This window comes from Bombus vosnesenskii, unplaced genomic scaffold, assembly GCF_011952255.1.
Source record: "Bombus vosnesenskii isolate JDL3184/JDL3185 unplaced genomic scaffold, Bvos_JDL3184-5_v1.1 scf7180000013445, whole genome shotgun sequence".
In the NCBI taxonomy this organism is placed as follows: domain Eukaryota; kingdom Metazoa; phylum Arthropoda; class Insecta; order Hymenoptera; family Apidae; genus Bombus; species Bombus vosnesenskii.
In genome coordinates, this window is record NW_022883056.1 from 56181 (window position 1) to 80521 (window position 24341).

Genomic DNA, 24341 nt, shown 5'->3' on the forward strand with positions numbered 1-24341 from the left:
AATTAAAAGGAATTTTATTTTACTATAAGATGTTCGTTTTAGGATATGTTATATTTATCGATCTGAACTAATCGATTTATTATGTAACAAACGTAATAAAAATGAAATTTTGGCCCCATGAACACGACATAAAGATATTCCTTCATACTGTAATTAATCTATAGAAATCGTTGACTCACGCGCTAATTATATTCCCTTAATAAATTAAGTTTCTCATTGCTCTTTAAAAGTTCGACGAATTTAACGTATGAAGAACCACCAATTCATACCTTCATAAATAAATGTGCAGATTTAAACGAATGACGAAATGAATTATAAAACGAAAAATACAGAATCCTTTTCTACGGTAGAATCGCTAAGTTGCAAAAATCTGTATGTTTACGTGGAACGTGACGAATTAATTCTGAACTTTTCTTTCCCTTTTATACAGTTGCCATGGAATTGAGAACCGACATGCCGCGAAACACGAAAAGCGTCCGTCACAGAAGCTCGAAACCTCCTGGCCATTTTCCTTGTAAGTCCAAACAAAGTTTCTTTGAAAAGTTGCTTGCTCGATCGGCTATTCAATCAAGTAGCTCGTCATTCTAAGGCTTTTCGGCTTCATTACCGAAAGAAATTATTAAATAGAAAGGAATACTATGAAATATGTAGGTCACTTCCAAATGAGAAACCTTGGTGGGTCACACATGAGGAATGTGAAAGGTGTGGAAATGTTTCCCTTACGAGAAACTAGGTGTAAAATAAATATTTCATATTAAAATAGTTTAAGTTCTAAGCGGACGAGAGTTAACGCTTCTGTAAGCTTATTTTTTGTTTGACTTTCTATGGGAGGGAAAAAATGTGAATCGCTTTGCTCACTAGCATCGTGAAAATCGCAAGGGCGAAGAGAACTTTGAATAATAAGTTCCCTAGTTATTTATATCATATTTATCATATCATATCATATCATATTTATTGACAATCAATATCACAATGTAATATTCCGATCTTTAAATCTTTAGATCTAAGATTTAATATTGCAACATTTAACAACTTAACATTCTAACGATCAACACTGTTATTTCCTTAAAGAAATTCCTTCTAAACGTTTACGAAACACAACGAAATTCGGATGTTCTCGCACAGTACAACAAATTTAACAATGTAATGTCCCAACATTTAACAATCCGACGCTCTAACGATTACCAACATCGCTATTTGTTTGAAGAAATTCTTCGCGAAAGGAAGGAATTCTTTACGAAGAACAACGAAATTCTTCAACGAGACGTTCTTACACGGTACAACGAAGATTCTTGAAAAAATCCGAAGAATCTAATATCTTTAAATTATCCTAACGTTCAAGCACGCACGCTTCTATTCCTTCGAAGGAACTCTTCACAGATGTTTGTCACAAGGGAATAGAATTCGAACGTTTTTACACAGTGTACCAATCCTTTAGAGAGAATTCTCTACTGTTATTTCTATTCTAGCATGTCCAACGTAAACATACTAACACTTCAATACCTATCTCTTTACGCGTCACCAATAATTACCAATAATTACCAATTTCCCTTAAATTCCGGAATCCAGGAATCGTCCATCAGTCACGTGCTAATTGTATTCCCCTAACGAATTCAATCTCCCATTGCCGTTTAAAAATTCGACGAATCGAACATTCGAATAACCAGCAATTCATACCCCTGTGGAAAGAATCTCTTATTCTTTGAATCGAAGGAAAAACAATGAAATTTCGAGCGACACGCGTCTTCGTTCATTCGATGGGAATTCCTTTCGCATATCTTGCCCCGGCTTGACGCCATTTTTACGGTCAATATTTCCCCGCTAGACTAGATGTCACCCTTTACTTGGCCACCCTCACCCGTTGGAAAGTTGTGCCACCCTCCGTGTGATAGCGCCACTGGCATGTTTCCAATTTCCACGAGGGCTGCCTCTTTGTTCGTCACATTCTATCGGCCGCTTTCTTGCTCCCGTTTCGCCTCGCTAAATTTATTCGTCGCCCGCCACTGCTTCTATCCGTCCGACCTTTTCAACGGTGAAACGTTTGCGAACGTTCCGAGCCTTGATCCACGTTATTCCGCGGAGATTGATGAAAAGTAAAAGTACAGACCGACTAAACCGGGTCACTTTGCTTTACGCGGATAGACATGTTACCATGAGAAACGCGAATCGTTAGCATTGTTACATAATTCTTTGCGATGCATTTTCTTCGAGGATTTTTGAAGCGGCAAGGATATTTGGAATTTTTCCATTTCCGATCGAGTACCGAACTTTTCCTCAAGTTTTACGGCTGCAAAATAGGATTCTTAAACAATTTTTCATGCTTGACTTAGTCATACTAGGAAGACTTTTTGGGCATTAGAACATTTAGGGACGTTAAATGGATAATAAAATGGTTAATATGTTAAATGGATATTAAATGTATAAACTAGTTTGGTGTCTTTAGGATTATTCATTTTTATTTTCAAGATCGAATGTTCCTTATTCTCTGGAAAACAGTTGCTTTTTTAAACTAAAATTAAGGTCAATTTTAAAACAAATACATTTATTGTTTAATTATATGCAACATCTAATGTGAAAAAATCAAATTCAAATATTTTCTCTTTTTGGCATGTTTTGAAGAAATTTTGAAAGAAATTATAATTTGTTAATTGAATAACGAGCGTGACGAGTGCTTTTACGATAAATTTAATATTTCTTGATCTTTTGCTTAAATTTGATTTTGAATTAATTTACGCATGCAATAATAGTTTTTTATTTAAATAGGTAGGCAATCACAGCAAGTACACAATAATTTTGCTGAGTCAGCAACAATTCCTTATAAATTTGTCTATTTTCTTGAATTTTTGGCGTTTGAAGGTTCGAAACTTTTGTTGCCAAAATTTCTTGAATCTAGTACAATCGTGTCAATATTCAAGTTCTTGAAATATGAGGAATATCCGAAATATATGTTGGTCGTAATTGTATTTCAAAGGATGTAATATTTTTCGAATTTTTGGCAAAAACACGAATTACGAAGAGACAAATGAATGAAGAATGACTATGAAAACACTTTCCTGCAAAAATAAAGTAAAGTAAACGTCCAAACGATAACTAGGAGCATAAATCCTCCTCTTTAAATAGAATTATAATATTAGCAATATTAATATTAATTGATCGAATAATATATCGTTAGTTAGATATATATATCTTTAGATTATAGATATATTTTTCCTACTTCATTTCCAATTTGGTTTCAGAACTGTTGACGCAACAACTTAATCTAGTTCATGAGATAAGAATTTATTGCTGAGTGGATGAGCGGTTGCGTTTCAATATATCATTGTTGTGTCATCCAAAATTGCATTCGATTCGCGTAAATATATGCACGTTACGCAAAAGAAGCGCTTACACAGTTGGTGATGTAATACAGATTACTATATCGGTTCCACATTTACGAAAATTAATACTAATAATAGAACTTCGTGGAACTTTAGAGTAGTCGTGGAATACAGAATTATAAATGGGGGAGTTGCAATAAAATCCTTTACCATCGATACTTTGACAAATTTCTCAATTCCGAAGCGTTGTTTCGAACTTTATTACAGTTCCAATATTCCGCTTTGTAACTTTTCAGATTCGAACTCTGCGAACTCCTGTTATCAATTCACCGTTTTAGAAACTCAAATTTCTCCAATTAAGATTTTATTGGTGTCATTAAACCGCGAAAAATTTTAATTTTTACGCTATATCATTCCAAATTTTGTTTTAGATTTTTAAACCTATATTTTACTATTTTCCAAGTGAATAAAAATAACGTTACCTCTATTACGCGCACATACTAAACATCCTAAACTTAAATGAGAGATTTTACATCTTCCTTCTCTTTATTTTCTCTATTTTCTTTTTATGTCGTACTACGTTATCTTCATAATATATAATAATCGTTCCACGTTTAAGAGCTGAAAAACGCTACTAATGTGTTATTATAAATAGAAAATACAGGAGAAATGCATGATAACTTACTTGACTAAAAGGGAGTATTTTAACGTGACATAGATAAAACAGGGAACAACCTGCTAGGTCCAAAAATATAAGCCTTTTAAAAATAGCTGGTAAACCCACGAATTCTCGTAAAACACCAAGGGCGTAACTAATCTTATGACAATCAATATTTTTACAATATTCAAGAGCTTAATAAAAATATATAATCTGTAATTTCTAAATTAAATAAGGAGAAAATTTTGGTAATATCAGATTGACGAATATAAAATGTGACTTATCATTACACTGCGAATAATTATGTATTTCTGAAGAAATTTAAAGATGTGAAAACGTATAGAATGCGTATAATACATTAATACACCAACATATATATATATATATATATATATATATATATATATGTAAAATATTTGAATATTTGTTGTAATATTCGCCGAATGAAGAAATCTCTGTCTAAGTTCCATTTATTTGCTTGTGTTCATAAAAATATGAACTTTCATGAACACTTTTCATAAATATCCGAAGTCTAGAATAGAAGAGAATAGAGAAAAGTTTAGAAGAATATCTATCATGTTCTTTTCCTGTGTTCTTTTCAATTATTATAAATATGATTCTCGAAGCTAACGTTAAAATAACTTTCTATGTGTTGTGGCAACCCTATCTGTTAGAAACGGGTGTCGTATTGTGATTACTTGGCAAAAATAATTCTAATAAAAAGCAAGAATTAACAATTATTTAGAGGTCAATAAGTATTGCTACGAAGCTTTTAAAATGTATATTCTTATAATTATAATTAAAGAAATAAAACGTACATAAAAAGTGTCATCATTCAAATATTATAAGAATATTCTAGTTCAAATACATACACTAACATACCATGTGAATTCTGTACACTTCTACACGTTCAAATTTCTCCCAACAGCATAAACATCCATAGACGACTTGTAAAAGCTCAATTACATAACTAATCTCATAACAATTTCTTCGACGTTCAAGAGGATATCCAATTCCAAACCGAAACAAAACGACAATTTCGATAATACGAGGATGATCTGACAGCGTATTGAGTTTTATAATTATTAACCCCACTTGTCGTGTCTCTCCCCGTCGGTCATTAAATACATTCCAACACGACTTTAATCGAACGAACAAAAAGCCCAAGGATTCACCCCTGGCGGATAAATTTTGATAGTCCTCGAATAATCGTGGGCGTGCTTGACCTTAACACTGATTGGTCGATACCTTAAAATAGCCCTCGTGCCGGGCATCTGATAAGGCGGTTTATTTATAAATCTGACTCAACATATTCGCACGCTTTCGCCCGTACATCGACGATGGAATTTCGTCGTCGTTCCGTCTTCACCGTTTCCTCATTGTCCGCGTAATCGAGTCCCTGGAACCCCGGGGTGCCAGAACATTTTTATTGATTTATCGATTCGTCCATAACCACAAACCGAAACGAGACAGATAGGCAGATAACGAAAAGCGAAATAAAGCCAGAAAGAGGAGCGGCGGGGGAGAGGGGTGGAATGGCGGTTAGAAAACATAACAAACAGGCTGGAAATTGGTATCAGATAAGAAACCGCGATTCTGTTTGTACGTTTCGCGTTAGTTCAACCTTGGATCGGTTGTGCATTTTTCTTGCAAACGCAACCAGCCAACCTGCCCTTGGGAAATTATTGCCTTCGACGATGAATGGCTTCGCGAATGGGACAGGGGTATGTACTGGCTGCGCCTACAATTGCAGCAAGAAAGTCGATGGTTCTTGTTGCCTTTGCGCTTCCATTGTTATTTAAGTCAATGGAGCAGAAAGCCACTTGATGCTAAACAAAAGAAAATTTCTGTACAAACAGACCGGGACCAGATGGAATACTTATCAACGAAGGTTTGGCTCGATGGTCACTCTCGGTTTCGTGAAACAGGCATATAATTATTAGATTGGATTTCTGTCGTTAATGTTGTTTGTAGGAGTAGTCGATATTTAATTTCGACGAGATATATGAGAGATGGGTTTAGTATTCATATTCGTTTATTGGTATTCGAGGTGAAGGTATTATATTTATTCAAGGATTCTATGGTACTTGGAGAAGAATCGGAGGGTTAAAGGAAAGAGTTTACTGGAGTAGGATGTTTAATATTCAAGAATACTGGTGGTATGTAGGAGTGCTTTCTCTTTTGTAGGTTTGATTGATGTAAAGGTAGTAATGTTCAGTGCTTATTTTTTTTTCTTTATTTGAATGAATTTTACAATCAATTGTAATTGAGAATTATAAGTAAACTTTCTGGCGTGGTACTATGTCGTGTTTAAAAAGTATTTATCGTGTGAAGCGCTTATTTGACACAGAAGACTTCCCTTTGTCGAGAAAAATATTTAACGAACGGGTATATTTCGAAAACGTTTAAAGGATGCAATTAAAATTAAAAGAAATATTAGGCCGATTACTCGAAGGAAATTTTACCCAACAGCTATAGATACTAGAATTGTTGCAAATTCAATACCACTTTTTATTTATAGACATTGACTACGGAATTAATCATTTTATTTATTTATTAACAATTCTACTCGTTATAACGACTATGCTGTATTTTATGACATAGCAAATAATGTAAAAGAAGAAAAGGAAATTTAGTGCTGAAGGGTACTCTGTATTCAAGGGTATTGGAAATATATAAATGCTTTCTCTTGTGTAGGATTTGATTGATATCAAAGAATATTTATTGTAAATACTTCATGACATAAGAGAATTTTATTTATTGAAACAGATATAATACATCCTGAAGGAGAATTATATATTGTTTCAATCAAAAGATCATATACCTTCACAGCGTGAATAAATATTTGGTCAAAATATATTAAAGATGGTACATAATATGGGAAATTTCTATTATTTTACGTCTCATACTAAGATCGTTATGAAGCATAGAAAAACAAATTTTATTTACACGCATATTCGCTAGAAAAATTCCAAATCTTATTTATGAATGATACTACCCATCGTAATCTACTTTCTGTAATACAAAAATTCCATTTTGTTACAGAAGAAAGTTCTAGACATTAGTAACGTATCCATCCGAACGTCTTCGATAAATCAAAATTCCCTTCTCCTTAACCCTTTCTCCAAAGAACGTCGTTGCGTGGTAACTCAGCCAAATAAAATCCATCAATCATCCACACAATAAACCAAAATCCCCCGGTGTCTGACAGCGCAACCGTGAAAAACAACGTTATCAAAACCTCGAAACACCCGTAACCGAGTTTCCATAATCTTGTATCTTCATCTCGAATCAAGGACCTCGACCTTCCTTCATCGATGACCGTTACTGCCATCTTTTTCCCCTCGTCCCTACCAATTCCAGGAACATCCAGCTCCGTGGCTGGTGTAAAGAAAGAAAGGGCGCGAGAGAGGAAAATCGAGGCTCGAGGAACGGGAATCGAGTGTGCGCAGTCGCGGGACTGTTCGATGTCGCGGAGCAGTCATCGTGGAGAGCGACGAGTTTCTCGCCGCGTGTACACGTATATATCAGGCGGGAGGAGCGGTCGTCCGGTTGTCCAGGATCGCGATAATCGGGTGAAAGGTAGACGGTGACTTGCAGTGCCAAAGAGAGGCCAAAGTGCGATCGAATCGACGAATAACGATCGCATGACTTAATCTTCGAGGAGACACGTTGTCTCTTCGAGAAAGCTCCGTCCAGTCCATTCGAACGATCCTAATGGCCGCCAGGACTCGATCGAACCACCCACACAGACACGTAAATGTAATCCTTTAATCGTGTGCTATTTAAATATTCGAGACATGAGATGGACGTGAGAGGCTCCTCGAGGATCGAGGCGAAACCTCGCGACAACCGTGAACGAATCTGCTCCGGTTTCGTCGATCATTCGTTGAAAATCGTTGTCTTCGTTGAGAGACCTGGTGCATCGATCGCGAAATACGAGGCAACCGATCGTCGGTGCGGGCAGAACCTTACGAGCTTCCGGGAGCGGCGTGCGGCCTCCTGAAAAACCAGCCCGCTTCCCGATCGATCCCGGAATATGACCTTCGAGTCACGTGTGCCGCGGCGCGACACGCAAGTCACCGATACGAGCGGTTCCGACTCGCGAGGCGGACTGGACATCGATCACGAGGATCGCGCGCCGCGGCGGACTTTTCGACGCTGACGCGCCGGACGCGGGATTTTCCCTTCCGGGACGACACGACACACTGCCACACGGGGGTGAGAAAGAGAGAACCACGGGGATCGATACGAGCAGCGGGAAAGTTGCCGAGAGGAAGGAATCGAGTCGTGGACCGGGTCAAAGAGGAATTGCAAATTCGAACCAAGTTTCACGCTGTTCCGCCGACTAAATCGGAAATTTTTGGTGCACGTCGATTAAGAGGGTGAATCGATGTCGCAGATACGCGCGCAGGAAATACATGAGATATTTGAAGAAGAGGAAGAATTCGAGGAGCTCTGGAAAGTTGACGGGTGATAAATGCTTTTGGATGAGAGCAGGAATTTGTTCTTCTGGCTCGTGATTATGTCACAGATCGGATGAGAAATTTTCGTCGAGTATCGATAAAGAAGGTGATTCGATGTATATGTAGATAATCGTGCGGGGAACGTATGGAATATTTAAGGAACGAGACGAATTATAAACTGGAAAGTTGATGGTGAATGAAACTTGGTTCTGGTTCCTGACTCGTGGTTATGTCAGACGAGTGGAGATTCCTGGAAACACAATGATAGACCGTAAACATCGTACAGGATAGGCTTGATTCCCTGTCAATAATTTCTGTGTTCTAATTATTGTCTTGATCGACGAATCAGAGAGTAATCTCGAGCAATCTATTTTATTTATCAACAAGATGGTGAGCTGTGATTGTTCTTCGCGAGAATCGAGGTTGGACGTCTGTCAATGATGTCAGTGTTCTGTTGACCTCGCGTTCCATAGATGTACGATTCTGTTCTATAGTTGCAACCGTGGTTACATATATATCCACGATTCTATTCTATAGTTACAGCTGTGACTAGATATTCACGTAAATTAACAATGAGGTTCTATATCGGTCGAACGATCGACGGTGAACTGTGATTATCCGTTCTGTCAATAATGATTTTCATTTCGTTGAATCACGACCGAATGCTTTGCTTTGCACAGAGTCGATCGATTATCTAACCGTGACCACTTCTCACGTAAATTGGACCTCGATAATCGATGCGAAACCAGTGCAACCAATCCCATCGATCTTCGGCTTGCGAGCACATGACTATCCAGAGAAAGAGAAAGAAGAGGACAGTGAATTATCAGCGTTTTTCAAACAAACTTTCATTCGAAATTAATCAACGACACGAGTGTTTCGATTCTATTGATTATGAAATAAATTTCACGAGACACTTCTTTTTTTTAGACTCTTATTAATAAGAAACGAACAAGAGGTGATTTATGACTAAGAACCGCGATATCCATGAATGATACCAGTGTTCTAATCTTGTGGCCAGCCACTGTTCGAGGGCGATATAACAGAGGATTCTTTGTTTAGAACTGTTCTTCTACTTTTCGCTCAATTACCCGCCTTCGAGGAGAAATCAGCCAATACGTCCGCTATTCTGATCGTTTTCTCCGTAAATAGAAAAAAGGAAACTATAAAAGGCAGTAATAAACGAAAAAAGAATCGTCCTTGAAAAATGGACACGATAGATCGATCAGACGATAAAAAACGCTTGGTGATAAACGCAGAGCTTATTACCCGTTCAGTTTTCTACCAGCCGCAGGGTTTTTCTATTCAGCTTTTGTCGTAGTTTTATCGTCAATTTAGAGAGTTTTTTGAGCACGAGAGGTCGGCATACCGTCACCGCGTGATCGATAATCGCAGCTTCATTTCGAAAACATCCTTGGACGGGCTCGTTCAAGGACCACGTTCGAATGATCGAACCACTCGAAGGAGAATACGTAGGATCGATATTATTCTCGGCCACGTGACGTGATATGTAATTTACCGTCAAAAATAGAAGAAAAATACGAAATCACATGATCCCTAAATACTCAGGGATTCGCGTTAGGTTTCGATAAAATCGTCCACATGTTTTAGAAATACCTATTAATGCAAAAGTATCCATCCAAGAAGCGTTGAAAGCTGGCTATGTTGATTCCTGGCCTCCTCGAGTACGGGTTGTAGAATGTCAGAGGCTCGTTTTCACAACGCGCATGTCCAGTGCCTTGACTACCAACGGGACGCCTATACCTTGGCCGACGTTGCGAGCCACTAGGGTTTCAAGGGGGTTGAGCAAGGATAGAAGAGGGAAAGGAAGGAGAGAAAGAGAGAAGCAGAAGCGACGAGTATCAAAGTTGCTCGTCGTGGTGTTCGCAATAAAGTAACCGTGATAAAAAGCGAGGCCTGTCACTCGCGGCTGGACGGTGTAGCGTGGAAGACGTGGAGAGAGCGTAGAGAGCCATTGAAGTGGCTAAAGTTTACCCGGAAAAGTTAAAGTGGTCAGAGAAGAAAAAAAAAAAGGAAAGGAAGGGAGTAAGAGGAAGACGAGCTAATTGGTTCGACAACTCCGTTCAAGTTCAACAATTAATCATTGGCTGTGCTGTTACTCTTCGTCTGAGCTTAAAAAATAGCGACTAGTAAATCAATCGTGAAAGACATCCCAAGAACAACATAGAGATTCAAAGAAGATACAGAAGTAAACAGAGAGAAAGATATTTTTGCTACGTCCTTTCTAGCGTTCGAGACGTACACACGTGGTCGTCGATTTCAACGTCCATTTAAACAGACTGACTTTTCAGCCTCCAATTTTCAAAGAGGATTTATTCAAGCGAATAAATCGAGGATATAACAGAAGGAAGATTCTTAAATCCGAATCACCGTCCCACTGTACGTTTCTATCCTTCATTTTGCTACTCTTCACGTACGTAGACGTGACGCTTTGCTCAACATGTCGTTCCGTAATATCTTGCGGAAGTGCATTAACAAGACGCGCCAGATAATTGGCCACGCGCTGAAGAGGTGAACCGTTGAACTCGTGTGCACGATGTCGAGCTGCAGCAAGAGCACGTGATCGCTGGTACAGTCAGGAACAGGTGGAAGTTGGTGAACAACGCGGTTTATTAAAGGTCTGACGTGGGAGGATGACGAAGTACGGATTGGCCAGGCTGGCACTTTGGAGGCCGAGACGTTCGGTTACCTCGCAGCCAACGAGCCAGCAGGAAAACAACCCTCTGATGTATGCCGAGAGCAGTTTGTTGTATGTTGTTTGAGAGCGAACACTGTTGTCGCGCAATCGCTGCTGGCTTCCGTGGCTGGATGAATCTGGCCGTGTGCTTTTGATGTCTCACCGATCAGATGTCCAGTTGTACCAGTTGGTCTTTTTTAATAAAGCCATCCAAGATCATTTATTTTTTTCGTTGTCGCTTGATTCCGCTTGCACATGTCACTGCCAGAGCTGAACGAAATCTAGGAGGAATTTTGCAACAATAATTTTAAGAAAATTATTTGCTATTTAGAAGATTTTTAGAACGATTGACAGATTGCAATACTTTGGTGATTTGACAATTTTTGGGCTGTCTGATTATTTGAAATTTTTTGATACTTGAAAGAAATTGAAATTATTTTTTGATTTGATTTGTTTTGATTCGAAAAATTGTGGTTTCAGTAGAATGCTTTCTTTAGGTATGATATTCCGTTAATATTGTTATTTGAAAAATTGGTAAATTGATTTACTACGTACATTGGCACCCTTCTTGTTCTAATGTTCCCATTATGTAAAGACAGAATTTTGCTTACTTAATTCATTAAGACACCTATGAATGATGCAGATTTTTCAGTACGTGTATTAAATAATATTAAACGATTTATTTATTAGTAATTAAGTAATCCACAGTTACGTACCAATTGTCTATTTTATTAACATTATTTTAATTTCAATTTTCCGGAAAATTATGTTATTAATTGAAATTTCATGAATTCTATCCAGTCTCTAGATCGAACTAACTTCGATTGAGAAAGATTTAACCTGAGCAATCCCTTATTAATCATTCTACTAAGTAGCTTACAGAACCAATAAGTATCCACAAAATTTTAACACAAGAAACAAATTAACTTTCTCTCACCAAACGTGAAGAAGGGAAAAGTCATTTTGTTCAGCTCTGCCACTCTTCGATCCCTAAATTTCATCCCCCTTCCACAGCGTACGTACGCGTACACGTAAATGCGCTTTGTTTGTCGCTTTCAATGTGTCTGCAACGTTTTGAGGAACACCAGGGGAGCTGTATAACGATCGCTATGACGAGGGCACGCTGTATAAAACGATCACACGCATGTAGCGATTGATATTTACATAAACGACACATACGAAACCACGTGGCTGAAATTGGCCATCCGATCAAGGGATGAACCTTGGTATTTTGAAGAAACGAAAGAAGGGACGCGAAATGTCTCGGCGTTAAATAGCGCGAGAGGCAGCGTGGATCGAGCGCTTTTTCACTGGCGAAATCTGTTGATAAAGTCGCGTAATTTGTCACGACAGCGATTGATGAGCACGCTTTATTCAGCTCAGCACGTGCGTTCCCGATCGTTGAAACACGCTCGAATCGATTACAGCACTGTCGGACGTTCATTTTCTCCCGCCTGATGGATATCGTTGCCGGTAAACACGATTTTTGTCGCACGATACTCGCTCTCTCTTTTTGTTACCAGGTTTGTTTGCTTTGGGAAGCAAGAGGTTTTGTTACTCGTAGAGGGTGAAAAGTGGGCGATGTTATACGCTAGAGGATTGTAGGGTGGTTGAGAAACGCAATTTATTGGGTTTAGGTTAGGTTCGGATATTATACGATATTACACGCTAAAGGAATATAGGGTGTTTCAGAAGCTCGATTTATTGGGTTTCGCGCTGAACTGGTTGCAAGTGAGTTTGATATTTACGAAAAATGTGATGTTAGTTTCGTAGTTACGCAAAGTGTGTTATATTCGTGAATTATTCGATACTTGAAATTTCTTATTTTTTATTTCTGAGAAATAAAGATAACAGAAGGTAATTGTTGGTGCCTCAGAAATTGCAGACTTACGACGATGAAACTATTTATAAAGCGAAGATATTTGTATAAAATATCCGAGACTCTTTTAATTCGCAATATCTTATTTTTAAGTTTGAAGAAGTAAAAGTAACGCGAGGTAATTCTTGGCGTCTAGAAAATTAAAACTTAATGGAAATGGAATTTTCTTGTCAATTTGTAAAATATTTTTATGAAATATTTTGAATTTATTAAGACCTAGCAGTGGTATTTAATCCTTAGTAGATATTATGGGCCGTAGATGACTACAATCATTTGACTTATATTTAAATTAGATTACTTGAGTTTAGGATATTTAATCCACCACTAGTATCATTACGTCACAAGTATTTACCTAACACACGATAATTGAACACGATAATAGGTTAGACTATATAATTTTATGTCTTTAATATTGTATACAATTTTTAATGTCTTTAAAATTTAATCACTTAAAACTTACCTAAATTATTGTAATCCCATAAATGCAGAAACATCCGCAGTTTAATTAATAATTACCGATACCGGAGCTAATTAAATGTTAATTTGAATATTACCGACAGCTTTTATCACGTAAAGTACAGAATGCAAGATAAAAATACCCTATGTAAAATTAAATAACTATCTTAAACGAAACTCTCATGGTTCGATGATACTAAATAAAAATGGTAAACTATTTTACAGATTTTTATTTCTTTTACAGATTATTATACATACAAATTTCGAATTTTTATTTTCTCTCATTTAAATTTCAAAATTAAGTCTAAATCTTATCTAAATTTTCGATCCCCATAAATATTCGTTCTGCGACTTATATTACAATTTTTAGGACGATTTTAACGACAGATGTGTAGTATGTTAAAAAACAGCAGGTGTATTGTTTTGAGCCTATACCGCGAACTATGGAAAATTGTGCGTCGTTTGGTAGCGCAAATAATCTATAAAATCAGTTGTTATCGTAAAGCGAATCCATATGTGGCATAATTAGGCTATAGGCGATGACCTCGGTCATCGAAGGACGTTTCATCATTTAACGTTTCATGAGTCACTTTTTTCATTTCTATGTTTCGTATAAATCCTGGGATGTAACGTGCGCATAACGATACTTTTAGGATAAGTATGGTGGATAAATGTAGTTGAGACTTTCTTTTTAATTTGTAACAGTTTGTTTGAGCAACTTTTCTCTTCGTGTGACTACAGTTGTTTGCAAGTATAAAGATACGGGAATTGTTCATTTCTTTCTACTATTCGAGATATCCAATTTACTACTAAAATGTTACGCGTAGAATTATACAAATTTCTGCATTGTCAATCTCTTTGTATTGTACGTATTTCATGGAATTTATATTTATACAATTTATTATTAGTTTAAGACAGTTCTGAAGGAAAAAATTGATTGAAAAATTCTGAGAAAAAGTTCTGAACTCGACATTATTAGAGTTGAACAATTCTGAAAAAGGTTTTATACTAAACATTATAAGAATCGAAATATTGTGTACTTCTTAAGAAACTCTTTAGATTTAATTTTATTATTTAGTTCAATAGACGGTATTATAAGCATTTCTAAAAAAAAGTGATAATAAACATTTTTAAGTGAATAAACCACAATTGAAAAATCCATTTCAACGAACCACAAAAGAAAAGGAAATTTTCCGCAGAGTGGAATTCTTGGGAAACAATTCCTGGAAAAATTCGTACATGTAATTGTATTATTTAATTAAATGCATCGTACTAAAAGTTCTAAAAACATCACAGTAGCCATTCTAAAGCAGAAATATCACATTCAGACTCCCAAAAAGCTGGGAAAGAAGAAAACCTCTTTCAACCACGAAAGAAAAGCTATTTTTCTTCTCACTCACCGCGCAAAAAGTGAGGAGAATATTTCACAGAGTTTCAAAGTTTCTACAAAAATTTGTCATTGTATCACCTCGTTATTTAATTAAACATGTCACATTAGAAATTCTAAAGACATGGCAATATCAATTCTAAACTAAAAATGTCAGTCGATTTAAAAATCTTAGAAAGAAATTTCACTTTCCATAGAGAAAAAGAAACCTCACTAACCAAGTACAAATGAAATTTTCATGTAAAGGAAAGGACATTTTTCTTCTCGTCTATCAAACAGAAAAGCAAACTATTCCACTCGATCAAAATCCATTGTTTCTAATATAAATTCACAAACCAAAAGGTACATACAGTACGTACAGTAGTATCAAATTTCCACGAGATCGTCGATGCTATTCGATCACGTAAAATAAGAAAATATTGAAAAATCGACGAAGAGGAAACCAGTGAGATAAAACGAATGACAACTGGGCGCGAGAGTAAGAAGCCAGGTGGCCAGCTGATGCGAATCGATAAATGTTTATACATTTCACGCCATGCTATAGGCATTCGGCCGATGGTGCTGGTGTATTTCCGTGGATGGTACATGATTAATCGAGTAACTGACCTTTGCGGCTATATTAGCACAATGTACAGCTGTAGCCATCGGAGCCCCGAAGGTACATAGACGGAAATAAAAATGCTCCGCTGGATTTACGCTCCCTCATTCTTTGTGAACCAGTGTCGTGAACGTTGTCGATCATTTTACGATCGTTTATTAGCCATTGACAGGCCGTAAACGCCAGTGGATCGAGAAATCGTAAAAGATAGTCGCTACCTCAAGCAAAATAAATCGAATGGTCTAATAGAGAACAGTGTGTACCTATAGAATTCGGGGCAGATCGTTAAATTAGAGCCATCCATTGGCTGCATTTTCTTCGTTTTAAAGAAGGCAATGTGTATATTGGAGAATTGTAGGAATTTGCGTTGTCTCTGAAAAAGAGACGAACAATAGAACGGTTTTAATATTATATAAAATGATAATCAATCGACTGTTTTAATTTATCTGTTTTAATCAATACAAAATGTGGAGAGGCTGTGTAAAAGCGATTTTATTAAAAGAACAATAAATTAAATTATCGTTTATAAATAATCGTTTATTATAAAATAAAAAATTCATTAGAATAAGAGATACTTTATAGAAGCCCATTTTACACAATACGAAACATCTTGAGACATTCACTCTTTGCTTTCTAGAATAGCTACATCTGTACGTTCTTTCTTCATTTTAAACTCTCCTTCATCCACTTCAGACAAACTACGCAGACGTACTCAGGATGTATTCATCCACGTCTAGTCGAAACCTGGGATGGCCATGCAATATTCTTTTATTCTAATCTCAAGCATTCTTGCTTCTTCCACGTATCTCTAATACTCGAAACTCAATTACTGGCAATGAACATTCATATAAAATGGCACGAGAAAGTATTTGAACATTTATCGTAGAAAACATACGTGGATATATTATGTGTGTTATACAAAATTTTTTGAATGTGATTATGTCGGTAAAATTCTAGACAAATCTGAAAATGTACATAGAAATTACAAGGCAATGCGAACATTGGATTAAACTTATCAAGAACTAATCAATAGACTGCGGATTTTTATGCAAATTCATATTTTTAAGAACATAATTAAAAAAAGAAGATGGTTTTCAATTCAATAGAAATTGGTTTTACTTACTAAATGTTATAGAAAGTATTACTCACTAAATGTTATAGCAATATACTTTAAATATTTTATACATTTTTTAATACCATGCGCATTCTACATAATTTCGCACTTTCTAATTTCCCATAAATTTATAAAAATAATACAGTATACTAATCAATATACACAAACGCTGTCGCTTAAAACTTTGGAATCTTTTCTAAGATTCATGGTTTGTGAAAAATACGAGCCAAAGTAATATAGCGCAAATACTTTAACAAATTAGTAAATTCTGGTTCTCACATTGCTGTTGCAAATTTGATGTTATTAGCCTTAAATGATCAGTTTACGGAACATTTGCGCAAGCATAACCTATGCAACAGATATTTATAGGAGTATACAAGAATTTCTAGGAACAAAGTGGATAAAAGATAATTTTCCCTTGCGTTAGAAAATGCTGCAGAAATTAACGCTCGGGGATGTAATACCTCCGCATAGTAAAGGAGGGAAACTCGATTTTCAAACTTTTTATCTCCGCGTTGTTTTCGCACTTAGTAGCTCGTGTATGTTAAAAGTTTGAGCTTAAACATGATGAAAAGCGCGAGACAATGCTATACAAATACGAAGATAGTTTGTATAATAAAGATACGTTTGGAAATATCGTGAAAATAAGTATAGGAATGTAATAAAAAATATTGCAACAACAATATGTTACATTAATCCACGCTATGGTATTCTATGAAATATTATAATATATTATTCGTTTTAGTAATTCATGATTTTCTATATAAATATAATTCAATGAATAATAATTCAGTTCATATTTTACTGTACTCATATCATGTTTTAATAATCTAATTCAAGTCACAGGTAATTTATAATTGATAATTAATTTAATTTAATTTCTCTACACTAAAAACTCATAGACAATTTAAATGGCATACTGCAATGAAATATTTACACTTGATAAGTTTTACTATCTTAATAACTATTTACAATATCTTCCATTCTGTTGAGTACACAACTATATTAAATTTTTGTACGAAATTAAATTTCCTTTATTATAGAGAAATAAAAATTACTGTTATATCATCTTACATACTCTCCATTAGCTAATACAATGAACAATAAATATAAGTAGAAGGAGCCGTTAATAATGTTAGTCTTTAATTTAAAAAAATATATAATATATAAATAAAATTTTGCAAAATATACAATCTAACAAGATCATAATATGAAGAAAGTATTATTCTATATTTTCAATTTATATCTTCATATAGAATCCCCGCCTACCTCATTGATTCGCTAGTTATAAGACACCCTACATATAATTTAAAGTTCTGAAGTCTTTCTAATCTGAGGATTATTTTGCTTATGACATATCCTGCAAAAGGCATGATTTCCAACTGGAATTGATTCGGTGAAAAATACAGGAAAAGTTTCTCGAACTGTGATTCATATGTAGAAGAAGACAAGTTCATTCGTTATTACTCGATAAGTGTTGAAAACTTGTACGTACTTTCAGCAGCATTATAGTAAGCGGAGATATATGTTCTTGCTTGGTTTGTTCTATTATTGAAAGATTTCCCACTCGTCTTATACGCCTCGTAATATTTGTGAAATTGAAAAAGATGGCTGTAAATGTCATGGAATATCGTCGTTGACTAAATCATTCATCGGAATATAGAATTCTGTAGCATTGAAATAATCGCATAAACTGCGTTACGTAAATTGCTGTTATCTTTGATAATTTTGCTAATGAACGTGTTAGACATATATAATTAATGACATTATCTAACTAGTGACATTGCATTACATTACATTATTAAATTTGGTTTGTACTAATCTAATACAATAGATATTTGATTTTATCTCCTTTTTCTATTGGTACTAAATGTTACTCACAATTACACATTTATTAAATTACAATATGCTAGATTTCTAATTTGATCCACAATAATCAATTTTATTTATGCTTGTAATGATTCTCCTAATTTTCAAGTATTTTAAGCGTTTGCTAAATCTACGTAGTTTCAATTTGAGATTTACTTTGCTTCCATAGAAGCTTAACTAATAAGTTTTCTGGCGTATCAAAATTTTTCATCCTTTTAGTTTGAGTTCAACGAACCAGTTGGGACCACGCAGCAATTCCAAACTTTTAGTTGACAATGCACCTTAGTCTGACTAAATCCTCAACGAAAAACTAAAATACTGTATCGCACACAAAACTAAAACCTAAAGTCCAGTATTATGTACAAAAATACTATACGACACAAAATTTATTGTACACAACAACGAAACAACTTCACCTAAATATTCCCTGTTAATTTTTTCACAAACGAATTTTTTCTCTCGCGTTTGAAAAAAGTTACCTTTCATTAGTTATTAATAATAGGAGTGCATTATCCAGACGGTTATGTAAAAAGGACATAATATATAAATATACTAAGATTTAAGATCAGTTTTACCGAAATTAAGTACATTTACCGTATAGTTAATTAGGCTGCGAATTTTTGTATATTTATAGGACACAAAATGTGGCGAAAATACACATAATGCATATGTTTCCAAAGTACAATATTCGTTAAAATAATAAAACAGGTGAAACAAACTTTCGCTTCGATTCCACTGTTTAGTTGTATTTTAGATTGCATATCATTTACGTTACATTCCCTCAACTGTATTCATGCAAGTATGATTTTGCAATTTCATACATTTATGAATGCGGCTAAAGAAATATAAGAAATGGCACATGTTCGATCGATTAAGTATCATAATAAATGCATTACCTTGGGTATTTTCTATATTTTTCAATACTATGTGTATTCTATACATCTCTTGCATATTTAAATTCCCTATAGACATCCACCTTCTTCTTACAATGTTACATATACGTGAAAGGATTAACTTAATATAGAATGTAAACAAATATATAATAATAATTAATAATAATATATAAACAAAACATATCGTGAAATTGAAATATCGAGAGTAAGTATGAAATTTATTCATCGTATTTGTTCATCGAAATGGGTATAATTTATTATCATTGAACATCTTACATGTACGTAACACGGTTTTCTGATGTCCTGCGTCCGTCTGTCCGTCTGTCTGTTCGACTTTGTCCTTTTTCCTGGTTTATGTGTCGCAGGTTCGCGACCGTGGTATGCTTTCGTCCGTATTGATCTGGTTTTACCCCGCATTCCACATCCCCACGCAACCCTCTGCACCTTCTCTCCCCTCTGGGTACGTGTGTGCATATCTGTACAACAACCCCCTCCTATTCCTTCTGTATTTTAATAATTTTTAACAGTTCGAGGGAACTCGAACGGAAATCTTTCCAAACAGCCGAAACTTCTCACAGAGTGATGGATTAAGAGTTGACATTTTCGAAATTCGAGACTGGATTCTTTTCGTATGTTATTGGTGAACAGAGTTTTATTTTCGACAAGAGAACTATTCTTTTGTTGTTGGAAGTATATAATTCAATTTTCTTCCTCCTTTTTTCGAAGTTGCCAGTGTTTGCGTGATCTTAGGTTGACTTTGATCTTCAAGTTTTAGTTATGACGTTAAAGTACTACTTTACGATTATTATTATTATTATCATTATCTATTAAAGTAGATACGATTATATTTATGTTATTCCAATTTTGGAAAGTGTAACGTGTTTTACTAGACAAAATTTCTACGCTCATTGGGAATAAAGTAGGTTACAAGATAAGCATAAAATAGTAGTAATTTAGTTAGGAAATACCAATCATTCCGATAATAATAATTTAATAATAATCTAGCAAACTAAATGGACAAATTACAATTTAATCTAATTAATGCTGTATAGAATTTATTAATAATAACTAAAGATCGAAATAATTTCATCCTATGATAATTTAATTGCTAAACAATAACCCAAATTCAATAATGTAATTAAGCGGAAATAATCCGATCTAATGATCTTATCAAGTAACAATCTAATAATCTACTTTCTAAAAAGCATTGGACATTCTCATATATAAAAATTGTCGTTTTAGTTAAATTACCATCGACACTCTCTACGCTCTCTAGAGTCCCAAGAATCCAAAGTTCGCGTGAAATTACTCCTATGCCAATCTAAAACACTCACCGCGTACTTCAACGATTCTGCGATTACGCAAAGGTATTTTAATCAAGTTAAGCGACTAATTTGCAAAATGTAACATAGACGTATAAATCGTCAAGGGCGTGACTTGCCGTTTAACGCGTCACGGAAAGGGATCCATCGCTCTCTTTCTTCACTCACAGTGCTGTACAACCATGACTGGCTAGATTTTGCTAATCCATTGGCAAACGTTTACGCTGTTCGCTATAGATCGTACTGTAAATATTGCTCGTGTACTCGTACGTTTAGTCCTGTGAACGAAAATGCGGATAAAACGCGTTTCCCCCGTACTTTCTTGTTTCTGTTCGTTCCAGCCACTGCTTATCCTATATCGATGCTCGTATCATTGCTGAGAAACGTTGGATAAGGCGATTATTAACGTTTATATAGCGAATAAAGTGGAAGTATGAAGAGCTTTATAATATTGGTCACTTGAAAGGCAATTTCTCAAAAATATTATTTTTAGTCGAGATACACAGTGGCAGCCAGAAATTTCTTACTGTGGCAAGGTATTGTTATATTTTTCACTGTCACATGTATTTCACTTGACAGCGTGTAAGATGGCTAAAATGTCATGTGTATAATGATAGAATATTTTATAATTAAATATTCTTATAAATTATATAGGTAATATGATATGATAATACTATTATCATAATAAAGTACAATGATAAAATATAGAAATAAATAAGATAGACGTTTGTAGCATTAATTTTTAATAAATAGAGAAATCTAATAAATAGAGAATTAATTAAGATAATAAAGATCGGATTAATTTTTCAATGAGAATTTTGTAATATTGTTATATTTTATCTAGAAATTTAGAATTTTAAAGTCATAACATCGGTATTTTATCTTCAAAGAGGTTGAAAGATGCTGGATCTTTGCTACAATTATAAAATCGATTCTGCGCAATTTTGTTTCTGGAATTGCAGTAAGAAGGAATTGGTGCATGCTAAGATAGGATTTTGTCGATCGCGACAGAAAGTTTGAAAGTTGATATGGAGTTGGTGAAGTTCCTTCGATAGAACAGACGACGAAGAATAGTCTCTGTTTAAAGACAATTTGTACACAGTATTCCTCTCAAACAGTTGCTCGCTTCGATGCATGCGCTTTTCTCCAGAGTGTAACAAAGCTGTTACAGATAAAATAAGGATCGATAAATATACCATGTGATACCTCTGTTAGAAAATCTGGTTGTATTTTACAGAATTATGGTTTTCACAAGTATATATATGTGCACGTATAAAAGTAGCTCCGACTCAGAGCTCGTGCTGTTATATTTATAATTACGTGTGACGTTTTTGAAGAATCCATTCTAGTCATCAAAACAACTAAAATTTATCTTAAAAAATTATCTCTTATATATTGAAAATAGTTACTTAAGAATATATCAGTATCTCGAACAAAACATAAGTAAAAATACTCATTTTCTCTTAAAGTCAAAAATGTTGCGGGGTGATTATGGTTGTAGTAAAAGCAATAACTGTGTCAATTTATCAATGGATCGAAATGGTTCCACTAGTCCTTTTAATATTAAATGACTCTCCTTTATATTTATATGTATATCGCTCGTTTTTTAAGATATGCCAAATAACCCCTGCTAAATGTGATATTTATAATCATAAAAAAAAAAAAAAAAAAAAATAGGAAGAATAAAATCACAGAAACAAGAAAATGAATTTGGGTTATTCTAAAAGTTCGTTTATCTTGATTTGGTAAGGAATGTGTTGAAGAATTCGAGATGTCAAATACTTCTTGACTATTACATAGTCAACATCTCCTCGATATGTACATAATTCCATTAATCCCTGTCACACTCGTTTCGCGTTAATTCATCCGAATGACAAATACTTCTTTAAAGAATGTGCAAACACTCGTAAACGGCAGTGCCATTAGCAACACTGTCGTTTTGTAATTTTACGCGAACTTCTTTCACTTAAACCGTTTCAAAGATTCGAAGATAAACCTGTCAACACATTCAACAAACATTTACCTCTTCCAAACGAATCCACTGCGCACAGACGACAACCCTGAGAATGAAATTTCATTAGGTGACCCATAATACGACGACTTTTAACTGAGATCCATTAAAAAATGTCAGATAAGCTTTCTCACTTCTTTATCAATCGTATTATTTTTTAACAAACGTTTACATTCCTTTTAGCGAAATTTAATTACTCTTTCGGGCTGAGTCAGCCACGAAAATGTGAAAGATGCGAGAAAGGGACTATTAAAAAATTCTTCTAATTAGAGAAATTGCAAATATTATTTAAGCTACATTGCGTGAAAGTCCACGCAACAAATTTACACGCAACTGTTACTCAGATGTGTCGCATGACCGCATTTTACATATTTTTCTCTCTCGTAAATGGCACCAGATTCGATCTGAAATTTAGAATTCGAATTTCCTGCGTTTCATTAAACATTTTCGTGCAAAATATAGAAGATGGATGTCCTTGGGTTCATTTCCTAAAATTCTTTCTAATGTTAAGTTATATGGTAAATCCAGTTATCCTTTGTAAATTTTATAAAGATATTTTTCACGATGCGATTTAGTTTCAAAGAAATTCAGCCTGACAAACTGGCATGCATGGAATTCTATGAAAATGTAGTATTTGAGATCACATTTAACATCCACTGATGCTATTAACCGTTATTTTATTTATTCATGAAAAATGTCGCCTTTCAAGAGAGCCGAAAGAAACGAACAAAAATATCATAAACTTTTAATCCTATACGGACAACAATCGGATGAAAGGTCTTACGTAGAGCGATAAAATCATTTTCCTAATTTAATATCACGGAAAAATAAAATTTTTCTTACAAAAAGGCGGTTCTTCCGTTTGAAGCTTCACGGTACCATAAATTCGTGACCTGAATACAGTGGCCGGGTTTTATGGGAAACGACCCTTTCTCTTAGCCTTCCTCTTTTATTCCATTCCACTCCTTTTTTTCTAACCTCTTTTTAACTTTCCTCTGTAAGAATGAAAAGGCATTTCAGGCACGCGGTGAATCGTAACTTTCACCCTTTCGTGATCCCGACTTAAGGACTTACGTGACCCGCGATATTAATCACCAGTTTCCAGGGCTAAGGTCATGTATTGAGCATGACGGAAGTTAGGCTTGGAGAACACCATTGTGACACGTTTTCATACGTGTGCGCCCGTGTGTGTGTGTGTTACGCGTCTTACGCGTGTCACGTTTACATAGTCGCGTGTCACACGTGCCCTCGTGCCACAGCTTGTCCTAACCCCTCGCGAAACACGCTTGCTTTCGAGCATTATTTCGCGTCGAGGGCTACGCTTGAGTGGTGGAATCGAGGGGATGACGATGGTTGTAATGTCTCTGTTAGGGGTTCGATGATAGGTCTGAGAGGATTTTTGGTGTCTGCTTGAGTAGAGATTACCGGGCTGCTGGTATTTGAGACGCGCCATTTCTTGCGATCGTAAGAAGACCTTGGTATGTTTGTTTGTTGATTTTTCAGCAATGACGAACAAATATCAGTTGTGTTTTAAATCTTTACGAGAAACATCGTGGAGAAAAAATCAAATTTTGCGTAAATAGAAGATAGAAGAGCACTAAACCTTAAAGAAATTTCTCAAAGGATGAAATAATTAAAAGATATCGATTTGTAAATTAATTTAAAATTCTGGT

The 24341-nt window shown here is 35.2% G+C and overlaps 1 protein-coding gene across 12 annotated transcripts in view; it reads left to right on the forward strand.

Moving 5' to 3' along the window:
- LOC117238291 (potassium/sodium hyperpolarization-activated cyclic nucleotide-gated channel 3) overlaps window positions 1-24341 on the forward strand; it is a 216954-nt gene that overhangs the window by 46927 nt on the left and 145686 nt on the right. For 10 of the 12 annotated variants that reach the window (XM_033503088.1, XM_033503089.1, XM_033503090.1 and 7 more), the window contains one exon: window positions 431-514. The exons of 1 other annotated variant lie outside the window; for it this stretch is intronic. In XM_033503088.1, the coding sequence (XP_033358979.1) occupies window positions 431-514 (84 nt within the window). Of the gene's footprint in view, window positions 1-430; window positions 515-9608; window positions 11191-24341 lie in introns of those variants that run through there. One more of the 12 variants, XM_033503094.1, reaches the window with a different exon arrangement.